At 38.7% G+C, this 23,441-nt stretch overlaps 1 protein-coding gene across 1 annotated transcript in view; it reads right to left on the reverse strand.

The window, feature by feature from the left end:
* LOC124594309 (nipped-B-like protein A) overlaps positions 1-23,441 on the reverse strand; it is a 480,509-nt gene that overhangs the window by 199,073 nt on the left and 257,995 nt on the right. The window contains exon 15 of the mRNA XM_047132672.1: positions 14,024-14,178. Coding sequence (XP_046988628.1) covers positions 14,024-14,178 — 155 coding nt within the window. The remainder of the gene's footprint in view (positions 1-14,023; positions 14,179-23,441) is intronic.

A 23,441-nucleotide genomic window follows, 5' to 3' on the forward strand; every position in this document is an offset into this window, starting at 1 on the left:
TCACTTCCATACATGGGTACACTCCATACAAATACTTTCAGAAAGGACTTCCTGACACTTAAATTAATATCTGATGTTAACAAATTTCTCTTCTACAGAAATGCTTTTCTTCCCATTGCCAGTCTACATTTTATATCCTTCCTACTTTGACCACGATCAGCTATTTTGCTTCCCAAATAAATAAATAAATAAATAAAAAAAAAAACCATTTACTACTTTAAGTGTCTCATTTCCTAATCTAATTCCCACAGTATAACCTGATTTAAATTTGACTACATTCCATTAACTTTGTTTTGCTTTTGTTGATGTTCATCTTATATCTTCCTTTCAAGATACTGTCCATTACATTCAACTGTTCTTCCCAGTCATTTGTTGTCTCTGACAGAATTACCATGTCATCAGCAAACCTCAAAGCCTTTATTTTGTTTCCCTGGACTATAACTCCTACTCCAAAACTTTCATTTGTTTCCTTTACTGCTTGCTCAATATACAGATTGAATAACACCGAGGATAGGCTACAACCCTGTCTGACTCCCTTCTCCACCACGGCTTTCTATTTGTGGCCCCTCGACTCTTGTAACCGCCATCTGATTTTTGTACAAATTGTAAATAGCCTTTTGCTCCTTGTATTTTATCGCTGTCACCTTTAGAATTTGAGAGTATCCCAGTCAAAAACTTTTCTAAGTCTACAAATGCTATAAATGGTGGTGTCTCTTTCCTTAACCTACCTCCTATGAAAATATGTAGGGTCAGTAGTGCTGTGCATGTTCCTACATTTCTCCAGAATCCAAACCGATCTTCCCTGTCAGCCACTACCAGGTTCTCCACTTTCTGTAAAAGATTCGTGTTACTATTTTGCAGCTGTGACTTATTAAACTGATAGTTCGGTAATTTTCACAGCTGTCAGTACCTGCTTCCTTTGAAATTGGGATTAGTATATTCTACTTGAAGTCTGAGGGTGTTTCACTTGTCTCATACATCTTGCTCACCAGATGGAAGAGCTTTGTCACGGATGGCTCTCCCAAGGCTATCAGTAGTTCTACTGGAATGTTGTCTACTCCCAGGGCCTTGTTTTGCCTTAGGGCTTTCAGTGCTTTGTCAAATTCTTCACGCCATATCATATCTCCCTTCTCATCTTCCTCTTCCCTTTCTATAATATTGCCCTCAAGTACATCTCCCTTGTACAGACCCTCTATATACTCCTTCCACTTTTCTGCTTTCCCTTCTTTGCTTAGGACTGGTTTTCCATTAGAGCTCTTGATATTCATACAGCTGGTTCTCTTTTCTCTAAAGGTCTCTTTAATTTTCCTGTAAGCAGAAACTACCTTTCCCCTAGAGATAAACACTTCTACATCTTTACATTTGTCCTCTAGCCATCCCTGCTTAGCCATTTTGCACTTCTTGTTGATCTCATTTTTCAGACGTTTGTATTCCTTTTCACCTGGTTAATTTATTGCATTTTTAAATTTTCTCCTTTCATCAATTAAATTCAGTATCTCTTGTGTTACCCAACAATTTCCACTAGCCCTCATCCTTTTACCTACTTGATCCTCTGCTGCCTTCACTATTTCACCTCTTAAAGCTACCCATTCTTTTTCTACTGTGTTTCTTTCCACCATTCTTGTCGATTGTTCCCTAATGCTTTCTCTGAAACTCTCTATGACCTCTGGTTCTTTCAGTTTATCCAGGTCCCATCACCTTCAATTCCCATCTTTCTGCAGTTTCTTCAGTTTTAATCTACAGTTCATAACCAGTAGATTGTGGTCAGAGTCCACATCTGCCCCTGGAAATGTCTCACAATTTAAAACCTGCGTCCTAAACCTCTGTCTTACCTTTATATAAGCTATCTGAAGCCTTCCAGTGCCTCCAGGCCTCTTCCACATATACAACCTCCTCTCCTGATTCGTAAAACAAGTGTTAGCTCTATGCAGAATTCTACCAGGTGGCTTCTTCTTTCATTCCTTACCTCCATTCCATATTCACCATCTACTTTTCCTTCTCTTCCTTTTTCAGTCCCTCATGACTATTAAATTTTCGTCTTCCTTCACTATCTGAACAATTTCTTTTATCGCATCAGACATTTCTTAAATCCCTTTGTAATCTGTGGGGCTAGTTGACATATAAACTTGTACTACAGTGGTAGGCATAGGCTTCGTGTGTCTCTTTGCTACAATAATGCATCCACTATACTGTTTGTAGTAGCTTACCTGTGCTCCTATTTTTTAATTCATTATTAAACTTACTCCTGCTTTTACCCCTATTTGATTTTGTATTTATAACCCTGCATTCACCTGAATAGAAGTCTTGTTCCTCCTGCCAGCAAACTTCACTAATTCCGACTATATCTAACTTTAATCTATCCATTTCACTTTTTAAATTTTCTAACCTACCTGCCCAGTTAAGGGATCGGACATTCCATGCTCCAATCCCTAGTACGTCAGTTATCTTTCTCCTGATAATGACGTCCTCCTGAGTAGTCCTTGCCCGGAGATCCGAAAGGGGGCAATTTTACCCAAGAGGACACCATCATCATTTAACCACACAGTAAAGCTGCATGCCCACAGGAAAAATTATGGCTATAGTTTCTCCCTACATTCAGCACTTTGCAGTACCAGCACAGCAAGTCCGTTTTGATTAATGTTACAAAGCCAGATCGAGCAATCAGTCATCCAGAATGTTGCCCCTGCAACTACTGAAAAAGCGGTGCCCCTCTTCAGGAACCACACGTTTGTTTGGCCTCTCAACAGATACCCCTCCGTTGTAGTTGCATCTATGGTATGGCTATCTGTATCACTGAGGCATGCAAGCCTCCCCACCAATGGCAAGGTCCATGGTTCATGGGAGGAGGCCATTGATTAACTACCACCAAATTATCAATTAGGATGAATGGGTTTAGGCAGAGGATGGATACTAGCACCACGCAATCCTGCTGAAGAGCATGCTCTACAACATGACATGCCTATTTCACCACACACACTGTGTGGGTTCTTCCCTCAGACGCCAGTTTCTTAGTACTTCACGGGTGGAAGCCTATGTTACAACATGTCCTTGGTTCTTGCCACCCACCTGGGCTTAATTTACGTTAATTTCTCCCATCTCAGCATTTCTTCACAGTAAGTACTCTTTTCTTCACTCTGTTTTAATTGTATACAGCTTTCATTGTCATACTCATCTATTTTTCACTGCACCCTCCCACCTCTGTTACACAGAATGCACGTAGCTTTTCACTCTTATTAACTCATGCATAGTGTTTAAACAGTAATCTCTGTTTTGCATATTACACTGTCTTCTGCCTTGTAGCTTTAAGGTTTTCAAATCTCATCCGATGCAGTCCCCAACAATGTGTTTCCTTCTCATCCCATCCTGTAGGTCTCCCAGACCTGTGGTACTGTGTGACTTTCCCGAAATCTACCCCTTTTCCTAGACATCTCCAGTCCTTTTCCTCACCCCTCTTCCATCCCCTTCAACCCTTCTACCTAAAGAAGGAACCATTGGCTCCGAAAGTTTGCCTAGTTATAACTTTCTTTTTTATGTGTGTGTGTGTGAACTTGCTCAGCTGCATTGATGCTTGACACCAAAAGCTGCTGCATATTTTTCAAAATGAGATACAGAATTCTCATTTAAGACATTGCTAGCAGGGAATTAAAATGAGATGAAATGGTACATTACATGTAAGATCTGTTTCCCATCTCACTTATTATTCTATCAAATAATTTTAACTCTCGAGCAGGTGCGACTATGTATAAAGTGCACCAACCACACTGTTTTTTGTAAACCCTCATCACCAGTTTCATAAAGGCCTCGTAGCTACTGCTGTGGAGGCCAAGTTGCAACTGTTGTTACAGTAGGCTGAGTTTGCGAGTTCGTGAAATGGCTTCTGATACAGTACACTGCTAAGACAATTTCTCCCTGTCACTATTACACAGCTATGCCCCATGGTCAGGTAACAGGATAGGAGAATGGAGGTTCATTATACAACACTCCAGCAATTAGTAACAGAGTCACACAAATGAGTTAAAAAGATTTATTTATCTTTGTGACTTATTGAATGATTAAGTCTGCAACATTGCATGTAATGTACCACAAAAAAGACCTTCAATGGCTAAGTGCAAAAAATAATAGGTAAACCTCACAGTACATAGCAAATGCAATTTACAACAACTGTCTGTCCACTTCCAAGAGTTCACTAAATGACTTTTCCTGTCTAAGTCAGCTCTGGACGATGATCTATAACCAAGTAGATGGGAGCTGCTCTTCTCTCTTCTGAGTAGGCTTCTGTTCGTTGTTGTCTGGTCACTGGCGGATTGTACTTGGCCAGCAATTGGCCAATGCAAAGTTGATACCTTCATCCTCAGCGCAGCCCTTTGTGCTGATGGAACTCATGCAAGTGGTGAGTCTCTATGGCATTGCCACCAGCTTGTATCTTGTTCGGACGACACAGCACTGTTCCATTGTTGTTTCACAATTGCAATCCCATATATATTCCTCCACCATTGCTTCAGCTAACACAGTGATAAAGTGTGTTGTCATACATCCAAATGAGCAGCAGTAATATAAAATAAACAGCAAGCAAGGTGAGAAAAAAATTTACGATCTATGTAAGAACATGACCCAGATTACAAGCTAGCACCACAATCCCACTATGAAGCAATTGACCCCGAGAAATCATTAGTAAGGTATTGAGATGATTCTGGGTTTGTTTGGGTTGGATTATTATGTCTGAGGTGCTCCTGGGGGATCGTGCGGTGGTGAAAGGCACCCTTTTGATGAGTTCCAGCCCTCACAAGTAGTCAGCAGCGCCATGTATCGCAAAATTAGAACTACTCTATTATGAAGTTCCATGGTTTCTGTCAGAAAAGATCTAAGAATGTGGAATGAAGAAAAGAAAAGACTCTTGAGCTGTGCTCGCTCGAGTCAAACCTTTGGCTCGTTTATTTGTCTGATTTACTGGCAACTCAATAGATGGTGTGATTGCAGTGTAGTGTCTTTTGACTTAACTGCTGCCATGGCAACGTGAAAAAGAAGCACTGTGTGCCCGCCGGGGGTTAGTAAGAGCCGAGCCCTGGAATATGACATTGCCTGACATTGGCCAGCTCTTCGAAAAACAAGCCGTGTGTGCCGAGAGAGGCAGTGTTTGACTTGGAGGAATCATCGCCATTGTTGGTATTGGGTGTCGTCTCCGATTTTATTGGACTGCCGGAGTGGTTGATTTGGCGTTCCATTTGCTGATTAAAATTTTTAGTGTTTGGACTGGACAGTACTTCTTGCACAACAGTCAGTATTATTTACCTGTTTGCTCCTTCAGTTCCTGCCTTGCATGGCTCTCTGAGATTTGTTGCAGTTTAATTTGACAGAACAGTTACCATACCGTTTATTCAGAGTGCACTGTTGAATATTCAGTTTACCTTATGACATTTTGGGAATTATGAGGCTTTATGGGACAAGTTGTGGCATAAAACTGGAAGATTAATTACAACTTAGGGATACTTTTAAAATTTATTGCACCTCATTTGTTATTTTAGAGAGATATGTGTTTTTCTTAAAATGTAATTTTGTGATTTTGGAGGCATTGTTAATGTGTGTCGAATTGCTTTAGATACAATTGTGTTAATTTCAGACATTGATGTATTTTTGGGTAGCTAAAAGGGTATGCTAAATACCCTCAATTATAGATGTAAGGCTTATGCATCTTTTAAGACACTGATCGTGTTAATGTGCCTTTGCTGGATCTGTATTGGTAAGGCCTTACATTTAATGTATGTTTTCTGGGCTTTGATTTGTTCACTTCGTTTTGTCAGATTGGAGTTAGCATTTGGGCGGGAAAGAGGTTCCTGGTTATTTCTTGAAGGACATGCAATATCATGAGCTTTGTAAATCAAGTCAACTTAAAATTTGTTTGCCTAGGAAGCTTTTCCCCTCAATGTTTCAGTATTTTCACGATTCTTTGTTGAGAGTGTATTTGGGTCTGTATAAGACCTTGGGTAAGGTGCGACTTCAGCTTATGTGGCTTTTGTTCTATAAAGATATTTGCTGTTTAGTTGGGGAATGTGAATTATGTAAAATCGCTAAATCTAGTAATAATACACGTAAGGGTCTTCTGAACGCGAGGAATATACAATGGGTAAATTATTTATTGATTATGTGGATCCTCTTCCCAGTACTAAAGGGGAGAATCATTATGTACTGATTGTTGTGAATGTGTTCTCCAGATTTGTTTGGTTGATTCCTAGTACAGGAGTTATGGCCTCTCTCACCATTTGTCACCTAACTAACATGTTTTCTCTATTTGGGCCTTCTAAGACTCTGGTTAGCGTCAACACTGCCACCTTTATCACCAGAGAATTTAAACATTTTTGCTTTAGCCAGGCTCTGAAGTACATTACCATCACTCCATACTACACCCAGCCTTCCTTTGCAGAAAGGATGAATAGGAATTTAACTAGTGCTCTGATTATGTGTCATGCTAAAGCCCAGACTAAGTCGGATGCCTCCCTCACCTGGATTAACCTGTCATTTAATTCTGCTCAGCATGAGGCCTCCAAGGCACTTTTGGCCGTTCTCATGTTTGCCTATCCACTTAATTTTTCTCTTTCCAACTTATGGAATATTAATGATCTATTGACTAAGCATGTTACTCCAGAGGTCATTAAGCAAAACTGGAGCAGAGCTAGGAGCAACATCTAGCTCACCATTGTCAGGAGAGGTGTTATAACTGAGAAAGGCAAACCTTCCGGGCAGCATGAGGGATAAAGTGTTTTTATGCAATTTTAATGTTTGTGGAGGGGCAGTATAGTGGAATCACCAAAAAACTTGCAGCTCTATTTACGAGGTGCTATCCAAAATTTTTCGGACTGGTGCTGCCACCTGTTGAAAACCTTATCTTTGGACTAATGGTCACCGTCACGCTCGAAGTAGCTCCCATTCGCACATACACACCGGTTCCAGCGCTTCCGCCACTGGCCAAACGTTTTCTGGAAGTCTTGTTCTTTGAGGGTGTTTATCACCACCAGTGATGCTTCTTGGATCCTCTCTAGAGTGTCGAACTGACAGCCTTTCAACTTGAGTTTCAGGTTTGGGAACAGCGCGTAGTCGCAGGTGCCAAATCTGGCAAGTATGGTGGGTGGGTACAACTGCCATGTTGGTTTTTGCCAAAAAGGTCCTGGTGAGCAAGAATGTGTGACAGGGTGCATTGTGATGCAGCAGCCAGTTCCCTTGACGCCAAAGTTCGGGCCAGTTCCATGGAGCCATCTGAAGACGTCACAGTAGTACACGGACTTCACTGTTTGGTTGGGTGGGACAAATTCTTTGTGCACAATTCCCTAGGTATAAAAGAAAACGATGAGTATGCTTTTCACTTTGCTCTTCACCTGTCTTGCTTTTTTGGGTCTTGGAGAGCCCCGGCTCTTCCACTGGGATGACTATTGCTTTGTCTCTGGGTCATAACCGTAAATCCAGCTCTTGTCACCAGTGATAACCTGTGACAAGAAGGTTGGATCATCAGATGTGGTCTGATGAAGGTCTGCGCACACTTCAACATGCTGTGCCTTCTGATTGGCACTCAAGATCCTTGGCACAAATTTTGCAGCGACACGATGCATGCCCAATTCATCAGTCAACATTCGTTAACATGTCCCATAACCAATACCCACTTCATCCGCAAGGTCTTGAATGATTTGATGTCGATCCGCACAAACCAACTGTTGAAGTTTGGCAACAATGTCTGACGTTATGCAGCTAACGGGCCTTCCAGTGTGAGCATCATCTTCAACGTCTGTACAGCCAGCCCTGAACCAAGTACGCCACCATTCGCAATATTACATATATGGATATGGTGTCTGTTCTTTCGGACATGTCCATATTCATATAAGTATATAGTTCTGGCAATACCGGCCATGACCTCCTTCTTCTGTGCAGATGCACACATATTCCCCAAACTCTTACGGGACTTGGTAAGAATGTCTTCCATGAATAATGAGTGTGTTAGGGTGGGACACTACGAATGTAGTGTGTGGACATACAAAGTGAGAATGTGGGTATCGCGGGAGGCATGCACGAGATAGTCCTTGCAGTCGCACTATCCTCTGTGCCGTCGATGGCTCAGATGGACAGAGCGTCTGCCATGTAAGCAGGAGATACTGGGGTCGAGTCCCGGTCAGGGACACACATTTTCACCTGTCCCCGTTGATACTTATCAACGCCCGTCAGCAGCTATAGGTATTAACATAATTCCAATTTCATTCGCAATATTTTCCCACGACCTGTTAGAAATAGGTTCGTTTCAGCGGTTGCAAGAGAGCACAAAATAACAGGCGTCACCCCGCTTGCACAGTTACGATGACACAGGAAGCCCTTATGTTCGTACGTGTAAAACATTAAAAGATGTTACATATGTTATAAAAGAAACAAGACATCAGACGATACTTCAAAAGTGTTGAAACACATAATTCTGCTTAAAATGCACATTCGTATGTAAATTTTCTTGGAGTACCAGTACTGTATTACCTAATGTTTGGTTTTTTATTATGGCATAATGCCATGCGTGCACTTGAAATGCAGCGAATAGTTGAAATTAGCCAACAGCGTGAAACTAAACACTTCGTTTCAAATAAATTGACTGCCTCAGCAGAAAAGATTCATTTTTAGCCAAATCTCTTTAGGAAACTGGCAAAAATAACTTCATTGTTCAGTAAGGCGATTAATGCTTGACTGTCAGAAAGGTGGGAAAAAATCTGAAACTAATAACATATTTTCACCTTCCATAATTATTCAAATGTATTTTAATTCATCTGATAGCTCCTGGCCACAAAAATCCGTATCATTATCATTTAACGTGAAAGCAATAAACGAAGAGGAAACAACAAAATCACAGAATGTAAACACAGGTCACGTGGAGACTCTCCACCTCAACTCAGACTGCTCTGTGTATCAGCCCCAGATTTACTATATTTCCCAGAAGCGAGAGAACATATAACTCACATGCGACTCAACTGCGCATGCTCAAGAGCCCGCCCACAACAGCTCAAACGAATCTAATTTAAACAGTTGTCATGTCACTCCCATCAGAGGCAATTTGTTGTTATAAAGCATTGCATAGTCTTCCTAAAGCCTTTGACACACACTACTGTTGGCAGACGGTTGTATGAGCACTGTTTTGTTGTTGTATATGGTGCATTTCCTTTGCAACTTAAGTTTTATTTGCATTTTTTTTTCTCTCGTTCATGTTTTGTTGCTGCAGTATTATTCTGCAGCAGCAGGATACAGTAATATCCTTTGTTAGAGTATTAGTTTTTACCAGACAAAATCACAAAAATTTAACTGAAAAGCAAAACAATGAAAAATTCCCGGAATTCTAAACAATTCCCGGGTTTTTCCCGTTTTTCTCCCAGATGAAAAAATTCCCGGGTTTTTCCCAGATCTCCCAGGTCGTATACACCCTGTCTGTCCCCCAAACATTTTCTCAAGATTCGCACAGAATTTGATACACAAGTGTTCTGTTCGCGGATCCATCATAAAATCACCACACACCAAACACATTATTATGGAAATCACTGTGGACACATAACACGTCCTCCCAGTTGAATGCCACTCCACACACTGATTCATCTGATATGCAGCTCTCACCACCTAGTGGTGCAGATCTACTACTCCTACTTCCAGATGGCAGCAGCAGTTCCGAAAATTTTGGATTTCACCTCGTATAGGGGCTTGTTCCACCGTCAGGATATCAGGTCCACACAATGTATTGATACATGATTTGGCTACAGGCAAAACCTTTAAAGTTCATGTTAGCCACATGGAACAGGCTAGTTAGCTTCCCTCTCTCTGTTCCCATAAGAAAGGGAAGGGTCATTGAGTAATCGTTCATAACTAGCGTTCAACAAGTTTTAGTAGTATTATTATCATATCATTAGAGAGATATTGAGCCAATTCTCAGTTTGTTGGGGTTGAATTTTTATGTTTGAGGTGTACCAGAGGCACTGTGCAATGGCAAAAGACACTCTTTTCATGAATTTCAAACCTCAAAAGTAGTCCTCAGTGTCTGCAGTTCCACATGTAGCACCATAAGAGCTCCTCCCAGGTGAAGTTCCACAGTTTTTGTCAACAACGATCTAGGAATGAATAACATGGAAAAGAGAAGATCCAACAACAGAAGTCTGTCAGATGAGATGTTCTTGTAAAACAAGTAAGTTGTAAACTGAGTTTAAGTTGTCTTGTCAATAAACCAGACTGTGTTCAGAGTTCATAGCCTGTTCTTCTTCTTTGTAAAAGTAGTTTTACAGGAAGGACAACTGGAAGGAGTTGAAGATCCATCTGGTATAAGGTAATAGCACACTTCAAGACAGTGGAAACCCTCACTGATGTGTCTCTTGGCTTCACCCTCAATGCTGCCAACAATGCATCTAGACTTAGTGGGTTATTGTCAGCTCAACCCCTGCATTCTGGCTGGTTTCCATGGTATCCAGCCAGGTCTCCAGAGGGCCTCGCAGTAACCAGTCAGAGAGTGCAGAAGATAGCAACAGGGCTGCTGCAGACATGCACCTCCCGCTGCATCTCTTGCAACTTCGATAGCCAATAGGAAAATTGTAACCTTCCGCCATGTGAGTATTTCTGTCAGTGTGGAGCCAGCTAGAGCCAGTTCTGTCACTGCCAGCCAGCGACTGATATACCATCGACTTTTGGACACCACCTTGGATTGGGTGTCACCTTCGCCATCCAGACGGCTATGCTCCCTCAACCTGTGCTCTGAGACTTGGTGTTACATGACATGGATAAGATGTGCTGCCCTTGAGATAGATTTTTGGATGCGTACTTTGTTTTGAAGATAGACTTCTCTTTGGTCAAGAGAACATAATCTACACTCTCAAGAATATATTTTCGTTTCATTGAAGAGCAACTGTTTGTGATGAACTTTTGCTTCACATTACTAAGAAGAATTTCTGGAGAACATTTATTTTCTTTTGTTGTTCTGCATCAGAGACAGCAGTCTGTTTGTGGTTGAAGTTTACTTGTTCGAATAAACAAAGTTTAATTAGATCTACTTGTGATCATGTGGAAGTATTCTGAGTGAGGAAACTTCACTAACACAGTATATTGTACATACTTCAATTTATTCCTGCTGATTTGGCTGCAGTTGTACTGCTTGAAAAAGCGTTACTGATACTCTTCTTCTTTCTAGAATATTAACTACAAAGCCGACAATAATAACAGGAAGCCATGCATAAAATCGTGAAAGATATTAGCACTTACAATTAACTTTGACTTAAATATGTGGTTAGAAGTAAAGATTCTTTTATACATTTTCCTTTTATTGTTGCCAGTAAAAGTTGATTCCATTTTAGTCATTTAAAAAAAAAAAACACTGTTCAGAGCACAGTTCTTTACATCAGGAAAAAAGTCTTTAGCCGTTTAGTGAAGAAACATATTTTAGGGAAATAAAAACCTAAAGAAATTCAGAAATACATTAAAGATGTAACATGTAATTGAAACAGGCTGTGAATTATCTGACTTAATCACGGAAATACCATTAATATGATAAAGTGGTATAGTTATCACACTGATGACTGTGCAACATCATGACAAGAATTATTATAATAGTTAATTTAACAAATGAAATGCTATTCATTAATTTATTGTGTTCTGTAGATCCCATCAAGTTGAAAACTTATAGGGATGTGGAATGAGTCAATATACACATTAACAAAACACAAGCAAATCATAGAAACTCAGTTTGTATAATGCTTTAGTAATAAACTACCACTGCAGCAGTATTGCTTGATGCTGTTTGAGTTTACATCAGCTACATTTAAACAAGAAAATTAGAAAGAAAGCTGCTACTTTGAAAAATAGTTGCAGGGTACTCAGTCATTCTGTGGGTGACATAAAGGAGCTTTAACGATACAAATGAAAAAGGAGCAATTTTATTACCTGACATATAATTAGAAAATACATTGGCACTTCATTGTTATAGTAAACATAACGTAGCAGCAATGTTAAACTGTAGTTGATGTACACTTTAAATCATCTTTAACTTTATTATTGATATGCAGGGTGAACCAAAAAGGACTTTACCACTTTATCTCAATACAGAAATTTACTGAGATAACTTGCAGAATTGGCTGATGTGCCATTGTGTAGCAAACAACATCAAGTTTGAATCATGTAGAGCAGCAGTACCCCAATCTGCACCAGTGTAGTGTACAGTTAAAATGGTTACTTTCATTGCTGTGAAGTGTGCTTGCTGTGTGTTTTGGTTTCATGAAACAAACTCAGCAAGAACTGTTCAGCATAAATTTTGCACCTAATATGCTAAAGAACCTTCCAGGAGGCCTACAGTTTACTCTTGGCACAAGAACTTCATTGAGACAGATTGTTCACTGCAACATGATATATCACCAAGTTGCCCACGTATTGATGATTGTATCAAACTGTGTATCTGGATATGCTTCAAAACTTTTTAATTCCACAGATTGATGAGATGACCGAGATTGGATGGTTTACTATGAGCAAGAGGGTGGACCATCTCATTTCCTCATGGAAGTTTGAAGTTCCCTCGATAATCACTTCCCAGATTGGTGGATTGGCTGTGCAGGGCCAATTTTCTGACCATCTTGCTCCCCAGACTTGAGACCACTGGATCTCTTTCTCTGGGGTTTCATTAAAGACTGTGCATATGTCCTTCACTTACCAAACAATTTAGCCAACCTGAAAAATTGAATCTACAATGCCATTGCACAGGTTACACGTGATATGCTGAGAGTGTGGGAAGAAATTGATTACCAGTGGAATATTTGGTGCATCACATCCCATCAGTATAGGCCACAACTCCTTTCGCTTCATCAGTCCCACCCAGTAGCAACTTGACTGTTAGATCCCAGAATATTAGTCCATATACCTAGCCTTGTGGTCAGCCCTTCGTAATCTTTTTTATTAACTTATACTGCCCAATCAGCCATTTGACAGTGCAACCCCTATAGTAATCCATGAATCTTAAATAAATGCATTTTGTAATCCAAAAATTTCTTTGATGACTGAACATCAAGGCCACCATAAATTATTGAAAGTGCCGGCAATGTTGAGCATCATGGCTATCACTATGGCTACTTCTTCCTGAGAAAATGGAAGTACGGCACTGTTGTTACTACATTCAGAAATCATCTCTACGTAATCATCAAGGGTAACAGAAAAATCCACATGCTAGAGTGGGAACCAATTTCTAAGTTCATCTTTCCTGTTTGGAGTGGCATTATCGGTAATGTGTTGATAGGGGCAGTCATTATAGAAGAGCGAATGGTGAGACAGAATTACTTGCATTTTTTGGATTTTTTGTTTGTTAAACATGCTGAGAACATTCCTTTGGCCGGGTACACTGCAATGTATTTAAGGCATTATGGAGCCCCTCCACATTTTACCACACGTGTGAAGAAACATCTCAGCCACGCTACTCTAACCGCTGGATTGGTTGTGGCAGTACAATTAACTGGCCACCAAGAACGCCAGACCTTACATCATTACAGTTTTGTTTATGGGGTTGGATGAAGTACAAGGTGTACAAACGAAAAGTGAATACGTGAAAGAACTGCTCTGTCATATCATGGATGCTGCTGCCCTCAATAGGGAATGTGCAGAGGCACTGACAAGCAACACGACATATTCTCCCAAGAGTGCGCAAATGCACTGAAGTTGACAGTGAGATATTCACACATTTATTATGAACTATACAACAGCAGTAATGTGATGTGTTCGATAATATGTAGAGGTGAATGAATTACAAGTATAAATTTTAAAAAAATTGTAATGTTTACTTACTGTTGTACATGTGCAAACCTGACGATGAAAACAGATACTAAATAACAATGTACATTTATGTTTTATGTCTTGCAAATCATTCGGAATAGGGCGTATGTCCATATGAAGCTTTTTACTTCAAATGATTGTTCCTGACATACTCCTGAATATAGACCATTCTTCCTGGGAAACCTTGTATAAGTGGTAATGTCTAATTTGAGCTTAACAGTATACTTACCTCTAAATCTTTAAGAAGTTCTGGAGCAGTAAAGTCAAAGTATCTTAGGAAGCACCCAGTGATATACAACGATCTTCGTAAGAAGTTTTTAAACTCTGTCAGTACTGGAGCCTCAGGATTTTTCTCATGTACCTTTTGGAAGTTCCTCAAATGAACTGTTAGAAAAAGAGAAAGTAAAATAAACATCAGATATGTAAAATAATTTTTTTATATAATGCTGTAACAATGTGTGTTCAGAGCATGAACCATCAAAACAAGTACAATAGCTGCTAGTCAAAGATTATGTTTAGTAAAAAAAAAAAAAAAAAAAAAAAAAAATATTTGCTGCACTGACCATTAAAATGTACTTATGTGAGTTTCTTTTTCAGAAGTTAATAAAGGTTTGAAGCAAAATTTCATAATGGGGTCTTAAAATACAACCAAATATTCAGCAAGGTAATAAAAGAAACCAAAAAACAAAAAAATGATGAGAACATCTCAAACGCAAACAATAAAATGAAAGCTGTATGGAAGGTTATTAGAGCAGAAACTGGTACAGAACAGTCAACTTCACAGAATATCTCTCTTCAAATTGAAAATAACAGACACTCAGATCCAAAAGAGGTAGCTGAAAAGTTTAACATGTACTTTACTAATATAGCAAAGCAGTTAATCGAAAATCAGTATGACTATGGACCTACATGCCTACCAAATTATTTAAATGCTAGTGTTAAGTCTATGTTCCTTCAAACAGTCACGGAAACAGAGGTGAAACAAATAATAAGGTCACTCAAAAACAAATATTCATGTGGACTGGATGGTGTGCCAGACTATGTCTTTAAAAAGTCATCTGATAATGTATTAAAACCTCTAATATATGTATATTAAACAATTCCTTATCAACTGGAATCTTTCCCAATAGCCTAAAAACAGCTAAAGTAACTCCACTGTTCAAAAAAAGGGGACTCTGAAAATGTAAATAATTATCGTCCAGTATCCCAACTCAGTGTTTTCTCCAAAATATTTGAGAAAATTTTCTACAATAGACTACTAAGCTGCATTACAAAAAATTCATCACCCTCAGCAAATCAAGATAGATTCAGTAAATCAAAGTCTACAACAACAGCAATGTATGAGTACATAGAAGCTGTGCTTAAAGCACTGGATGACAGAAAAGATGCTACTGGTATCTTTTTGGACCTTTCAAAAGCTTTCGACATAATTGACCATGACTTCCTCATTCACAAATTAGATCAAAAAGGTGTCCGAGGAATCCCAAATCAGTGGATAAGATCTTACTGCAGCAAGTGGTGGTCTTTACATTTCAGTACAAGGAAATATTATCACAACAACACATGTCTCCAGTAGATCAACAATAAAGTACGGAGTGCCACAAGGTTCTGTCCTAGGACCTCTACTGTTCCTCCTTTATACTGATGATATAAATGACTTTATTAAATTGGGAAAACTAATCTTATTTGTTGATGACAGCAGCGTATTAATAACAGCTGGTGACAAAATCTCATTGGAAGTAGCAATAGATACTGTAATGTCCCAAATTACTAGCTGGTTTCAAAAAAAATAAAATAATAGTAAATAAAGAAAAAACTGTCTTTATGAATTTCCACTCTTCTCCACATGTGCAAAACTTTGTTACAGTACCATACATTGAAAATGCGTTACTGAACTCGGTTACTGACACTAAGGTTCTAGGCCTATGGGACAAGATAATTTAAAATGGGACTGTCATATAAAAGAACTTGAGAAAAAACTTTCAAAAGCTTGTTATACTCTGCGTGTGTTAAATAAAAGTGCAAGCAAGTCAACAGTTATTCAGGCTTATTATGCATACTTCCATGCACTACTTCGATATGGGCTAATCTTCTGGGGAAATTCAGCCACCAGCATAAAGATCTTTAGCACATTTCATCCAGATGAAAAGAATGAGCCTACCGAGCCTTTACATATATGAGTGTATCCTGTTCGCAAATGAGTATCTTTTAAACCAAACTGGACATCTTCAACAAAATAAGCATATACACAGTCACAACACAAGAAATAAAAATAATATCCACATGTCACAGTGTAGAACAGCACTGTACCAAAAAAATGTATCACAGATAACAGTTCAGCTATATAACAGCCTACCTAGTGATTTAAAATCGCAGCAACATAAAATTTTTTAAAAACATAATCTTAAGTCATTTTTAGTGGAAAAATGTTTTTACTCTGTAAAAGAATTTTTAAAATACAAAAAATAGCCTTGTAAACAATGATTATGTAATAATGGTTAAATTCCAATTGCTATATTTGTCACTTGTAATTTATGATTGTTATCTGTAATTAATTTTGTCATGCTCTCTCTCTCTCTCTCTCTCTCTCTCTCCCTCTGTATGTGTATTTCTGCACCTTTCGCAATTTTGACTTGTCTTATATTCAATGTACTGTTTAAGTATGTAATGAATCAAATGGACCAATAAATGAATGAATGAATGAAAAGTGCCACAGTCGGACACTGAACTAGGCACGTCACCTCAGTAAATTGTGTGTGTGAAAACCAAGTCAATAGCCAAAAATGCACTAGACAGCAAAGTTTATGACTACAGTAACATGAGTCTGAATCAGTGCACATGAACCAAAATCCAGAATAATCTTATACAAAACACACAATCCCACAAAGTTCCAAATCAAAGGGTTATACAATTGTGTTTCTCTAGATACCTCCACACAGAACATAAGCAGTGTTCGTCCAAGCAAACTTTTACTGGTGGTTTAAATTTATCCATATCCACTATTATTTATATCTATCTCAGTAATGTGTTACACAGTTCATTGCTAAGATGGAGTGTGCCTTTTTTGGAATAGTGGTGTAGCTTTCTGTTGGACATTTACATTCTCATTTGCATTTGGCAGTAGTATGACCATGTGTGACAAATGTGCATGCTGCAGTGATTAATTAGTTAAGAGTTTCGGGTTGGTGCTTGTGGATTGTGCAGTGGATCCGTGGGGAAACTGCAGTGTGACTGTGGGAGTACCATCCGGTGATGTTTTCCCATGGTTATTGAGCTTACATAGGAAGATAGGAAGACTGCAAACAGGAGGGGAAGATTTGTGCCCTCATGCAGAGATTAGGGCTAGAAAATTGATTTAAAGCAGATGGATTGTGTGTGGGGATGAGGAGGAGAGTAGAGTAGATGACAGCAAGAGAAGAAACCAGAATTTGGGAAAAGATAACAGGGAAGAGCAAAAAGTAGTAAGTTTGGATGGTTCTGTTACTACTGAGCTCAATAACTGATGCAGCATGTTACCTGTTGAAGGGAGGAACCTCATTCAGCTGAAAAGGAAACTATGATGATGCAGACCATTAATAAGAATAAAACAGATAGGCCAGAAACTTATTTAAGTAGAAAAAATGGTCTTATTTCAAGGTAGCAGTAATGAAACAAGTGTAGCCCAACAACTCCATGATAAGCTACGACTGGAGTACAAGGCCATAAGTATTGTAAAACATAGTACTAGCCTTGGCCAGCTAACAATGGAATTTGAGGCACTGACTAGAGATTTGGGTAAATAGGATCAGGTATTGGCTCTTGGAATAGTAGGAAACTGTGTGGCCTAGGATAAAGAATAAATCATCAGGACAGAGCTACAGCAAATTTATGTGCCAATGTGGGTTATGTTGACTTCACTCTTGGATCCTTACATTCCATTTTGATCCAGATGTAAGTAATCACCATATATATAGTTTGATAAAATGGTTCAAATGGCTCTGAGCACGATGGGACTCAACTGCTGTGGTCATAAGTCCCCTAGAACTTAGAACTACTTAAACCTAACTAACCTAAGGACAGCACACAACACCCAGCCATCACGAGGCAGAGAAAATCCCTGACCCCGCCGGGAATCGAACCCGGGAACCCGGGCGTGGGAAGCGAGAACGCTACCGCACGACCACGAGATGCGGGCATATAGTTTGATAACTAAGTATGTAATTTTTTTCTACATAATGATGATACTCTTTATAAAAACTGTAGTTTGTAACATGTATTCAACTGGAACTTTATAATATCCTACTTCTTAAACAGAAGGCATTTTTGTAACACTTATCATTATACTGATGGCCTTTTCTCTAAATTTTGAACACATTTTCCCTATCACATGCATTTGCACCTCAGAACATCATGCTGTGATTAATGATGGAATGGGTGTACAGTTATGTGACCCAGTATTCTTAGGCTGGAGCTATTACAAGCTGTGGTTAATATTCAAAGGGAATTAGCATATCATGCTATTTCTTTTTTAACAATACCAGAGAAGAAAGTTGCTACACTACATAAAGTGGAGATGCTGAGTCGCGATAGGCACAACAAAAAGATTCACACAATTATAGCTTTCAGCCATTAAGGCCTTTGTCAGCAATAGACACACATACATACACACACACTCACGCAAATGCAACTTGCACACACGTCTGCAGTCGCAGAGAACTGAAACTTTTTTAAAGTACCCTCGTATGTCAATCCCACTTTAGTTGTTGATCAACATACATAACCCTTCAATGGCAAATACTGTGGCCAATGTGGATACTTTGAAAAATACCTGAACAAGTCATGCTACTGGACGAATCCAATATCACAGGTAGACATGTTAAAAATTTTGAAAAGTTGTTTACCATCGTACATTACTGTCAGCGCTTGATTCTATCCACTTACTCTATGAGGAAAGATCTGTACCCAATAGAGCAACAGACAATCAGGTACAACAACAACATAGTTATTTAAATCAGTCAGTAAAATGTGATCTAAACACACAGCAAGGATGGTACACACAACAGCAGATTTATGTCCCTGAAAGTAACGAGTACAGAAACGGGAATGGAAAAAAACAAACAATTTAAAAGAAATTTTCAAAACAACAGGAATAATTTCAATGCATGGGCGAATTACAATCCCCCATCACAAGGCCCTATGCTGAACATGAACAGAGGCATTCAGCCACAGCAGTGGTCGATGCGCGGCAACAATGCCATGCCTTACGCTGTACCACAGCCGACCTTTGGGAAGCAAAATAATGGCACAGCCGCAAATAACACAAACTGGCAAAGTACCCACATAGTGCAACTATAGTTGAATTCTTTTATCTTGGCGGCTCGCGCATGCCCGCCCAGACGCGGGAGATTGCTGCGTTGCCAGTTGCACACGAAGCACGCGCCAATAGAAGCAGCGCCATAGTATAGCATAGTTCGCAAGCTTATGTTTAGGGGGGAGCGCGCAGTTCATGAATTAAAGCCACCATGGCCGCATTAACCCTTTCACTGCTTCAAAGACGTGCTCCCTGCATTCCGCGCTGTGCGCGATTTTGTCACTGCACTGCTCGCCTGTGCAGACACATTATGTTCCGACTGCTTTGACACTCTTATCATTCGATTACACAAAAACTATTTGGCCCAAAAATTACATTTTTACACATCTTCTTGACTGATACCTTCCCCCCATAAATGACTTATTTTTGTTTCGATGTTCAACGCAGTTATTATGCCATTAAATATAGTAAACCATTGCACGAAATTTTGAAGAGTTTGCAGAGGTAAAAGTCCATAGAGTATACTTTCCGTATGGTCGATTTTAGTTGCCACAATGTTGAGAATGAAATGTGGACAAGATACCTAAATTTCATATAAAATTTACTGTATAACAGTATCACATTTAAGTACCACATAGGTGTCATATGTAATATTGAGAAATATTCCGTCTTTCGCGACTGTAAAAAAAGTTTTATTTACACTGAGCACGTTTGGCTTTATTTTAAAGCACTTAAATCAGTCAGAAGGAAGTAGACAAAATACATTAAACAAAACTGTGGACTTATAAAAACATTAGGACTTGAATATACCGTCTATCAGTGAAGTGCTCTGAGCTATGTCAAATATAATTTTTGTGTGTGGCGCACACAAACATCATTTATTTGCTAAAACACTGATCAGCCAACACAAACATTGGATATTGTGTTACTGCAGCACAAAACTACGAAAGGTGACTTTGCAATGGAGGAGAGAAAATACTGTCCACTGAAGATGCTTCAAAAGAGAGAAACGCGTCTGGTCTAAATAAGTCGCTTATTACAGTTGCAGAAGTATTTCAGTACCATTGGTAAAACTGCGACTGTGGAACAAAAACAAAAAAAAGGTAACATCAGTGCCATTGTGTATGTGCCATACCTTTCATTGACTGAAGTGCTTTAAAATAAAGCCAAACGCGTCCGGTGTAAATAAAACTTTTATTACAGTCGCGAAAGACTGAATATTTCTCAATATTACATACGACACCTATGTGGTACTTAAATTAAATGAGATATTGTTATACAGTAAATTTTATATGAAATTTAGGTATCTTGTCCACATTTTATTCTCAACATTGTGGCAACTAAAATCGATCATACGGAAAGTATACGCTACGGACTTCTATCTCTGCAAACTCTTCAAAATTTCGTGCAATGGTTTACTAAATTTAATGCTGCATAATAACTGCATTGAACATCGAAACAAAATTAAGTCATTTATGGGTGGAAGGTACCAGTCAAGAAGACGTGTAAAAATCCAATTTTTGGGCCAAATAGTTTTTGTGAAATCGAACGATAAGTGTGTCAAAGGAGTGGGAACACCATGTGTCTGCACAGGCGAGCAGTGCAGTGATGACAAAATCGCGCACAGCGCGGAATGCGGGGAGCACGTGTCTGCAGTAGCGAAAGGGTTAATGAAGAGACAAAGCACTAGAAATTTCAAAAAATTTGCATTCAAACGAATATAATTCGTGAAGTAAGGCACTTCGATATTGTTTTTAAATAATGAAAATATTAAGCACCACACAAGGTTTGAACTCACAACCTTTCAGATAGAAGCCCAACTCCTTAACCGTTACGCTATCCCGGCTCGTCCAACTGCACCACGCCATGAGGACTCTAACATTTCACGCAAAATACTGACAAACACTGTTGGTATGACTACGAATTACTCACGCTTCGTCGAAGTACAATAGGAAATAAACAATTGCCGCTGTTCTTTATTGCAAAAAAGCGGTTCGTGAGATTGATACAAACACCTTTCCTTGCTATCGCCTGAATAAAAGAGTGTTATTGCTTGTTTGATTTAATTAATTAATAGAATATGAAGCAATTGGTATAAAGAATGCTTTTTCCAAACTTTCTATAAAAGAAAGTCTGCTATCAAGACATTGCTTTTGTTCTATTACTTTATTTATGACTGAACGTTTCTAAAACTGAAGACACTCGTCCATGCTCTGCGCTGCAGTCGAGATCTGGCAACGTTGTTCTCTGTTCATTGGCTGACTGTGTTTTGTGACGTCAGATGCGCAGAACGAACCTAAACTCGGCCGCCAACATAAATGACGTGCACTTTAACTGAAATTACTCCAAGGAATGAATTAAGTCACACTACTCCATCGGAAAACACTAACTGGTTGTAGTTAATCCGTAGGCTATTGAAATCTCTGGAAGTGGGGACAAAGCGAAACTACAAAAATGTTTCATAAGGTTTGAAAAACAAGGAGACATCAAGTATGATCTGTATCAGCATGAGTTAGATATGACAAATAAAATCCAGGAAGAACAAATACAGGCAATCATTAAGGTGAAAATGTTTAATATTGACACACAGTTAATTTTAGATACAGGTTCAGCTACCAATCTAATGTCAAACACATTTTTTTGTGAAATGAAGAAGAGAGGCAAATTCGCAACATTTTCTGTCCAAAATTGCAATGCGCAAAGTGCTACAGGCAATAACACTAAGTTGGTTAAACATCAGGCACTTATTCCATTACAAATTGAACATTTTTCATTGAAGTGTGACTTTCTTATAATTGACAAACTTATAGTTAACTGTCTTATTGGCATGGACATGTTTAGAACATACAAACCACAGATTGACATATGTAATGGTAAATGCCACTTTTATATAATAGATCAGATTTTTTCTATTGATTTAGTCAAAACTCCTGATGAAAGTAACAAACAAAAACCAAAGACAAAAGTAAGAGTAAAATATTCCTTTCCAGCTGTATATTTCACGAACAAATTTCATGCTGAATAAGAAACAGACACTGAGGTTAGTTAAGAAATGGTAGAGCAGAAACTAGGTGAATCCCAGATCTAAATGATATGCAACCACAAGAACTTTCTAACTTGTTATTTAAGTATGCAAATGTTTTCAGTAGGAAGCCAGGAGTAATCAAGAACTATGAATATAAATTTGAAGTCTACCCCCATGAGACATTTCGTTTAAGGTCATATCTTATTCCAAGGGGAAAACAAGAGGCGGTAATTGGGGAATTATACAACCTTCATTTTCACCCTATTGTAGTCCTATATTACCAGTAAGCAAATCAGATGGTTCTGCAAGATTAGTTCTTGATTCTAGAGGTATCAATAAGATTACAGTACCAGTACACATAAGACCAGACAACTTGGATGAACAGCTTCTAAAGTTTTACAATACAAAATATTTCAGTATACTCTATCTCAAGATGTCCTACTGGCAAATAAAGCTCCAAGAAAAAAGTCGAAAATATACAGCATTTGTTTGTGGTGGCAGAAGTTACAAATTCTGTGTTCTACCTTTTGGACTGAACATTAGTGCAGGCATGTTTATATCTGCATTGGACAAGGTTTTAGAACCAGAATTGCTTAGTAAAGTCACTGTTTATGTAGACAACATGCTAACAGCCACACCAACTTGGTTAGAATATATCAGGCTGATTGAACAGGTACTTCAACTATTTGCAGATTATAGAGTAACAGCCAATTTAAAAATGTCTAGTTTTTGGTAGGGAGCAAGTCTAATTTTTAGGACATGTTGTGTCAGAACAAGGCATATTGCCTGATCTGATAACACTTGATGCCATACACAGTTACCCAGCTCCAAGAAATAAAAAACAACTAAAAGCTTTTTAGGCCAAGGTCCTTTTTTTTTTTTTTTTTTTTTTTTTTTTTTTTTTTTTTTTTTTTTTGTTAAATCATACCACAGCAACTGATGAACAGTGATGCATTGCTCAACTTGTTACAAAAAAAATAGGCCTTGGTTATGGGATGGTAAGTGTCAAGAGGACTTTATTAACATTAAGCAGGCACTAGTCAATGCAAACATTCTTAGACTCCCTGACATGTCCAAGGATTTTTGTCAACGCACAGATGCCTCGTCTCAGGGGCTGGGGGCATGCTTGTTCCACATGCGAGAGGAAGAAGGTAAGGAAGTACCCAAGGTCATCAGTTTTGCTAGTCACACATTATGAGAATCAGAAAAATCTTACTGTGTGTCAGGATTGGTAAGTTTAGCTGTAATATGGGCATTTAAAAAGTTTGAATTTTTTTGTTGGTAAGAATACCAAAGTTTACTGTGACCATCAGTCAGTGTCATTTCTTTTAA

The sequence above is a fragment of the Schistocerca americana genome, chromosome 2, assembly GCF_021461395.2.
Source record: "Schistocerca americana isolate TAMUIC-IGC-003095 chromosome 2, iqSchAmer2.1, whole genome shotgun sequence".
NCBI lineage: Eukaryota > Metazoa > Arthropoda > Insecta > Orthoptera > Acrididae > Schistocerca > Schistocerca americana.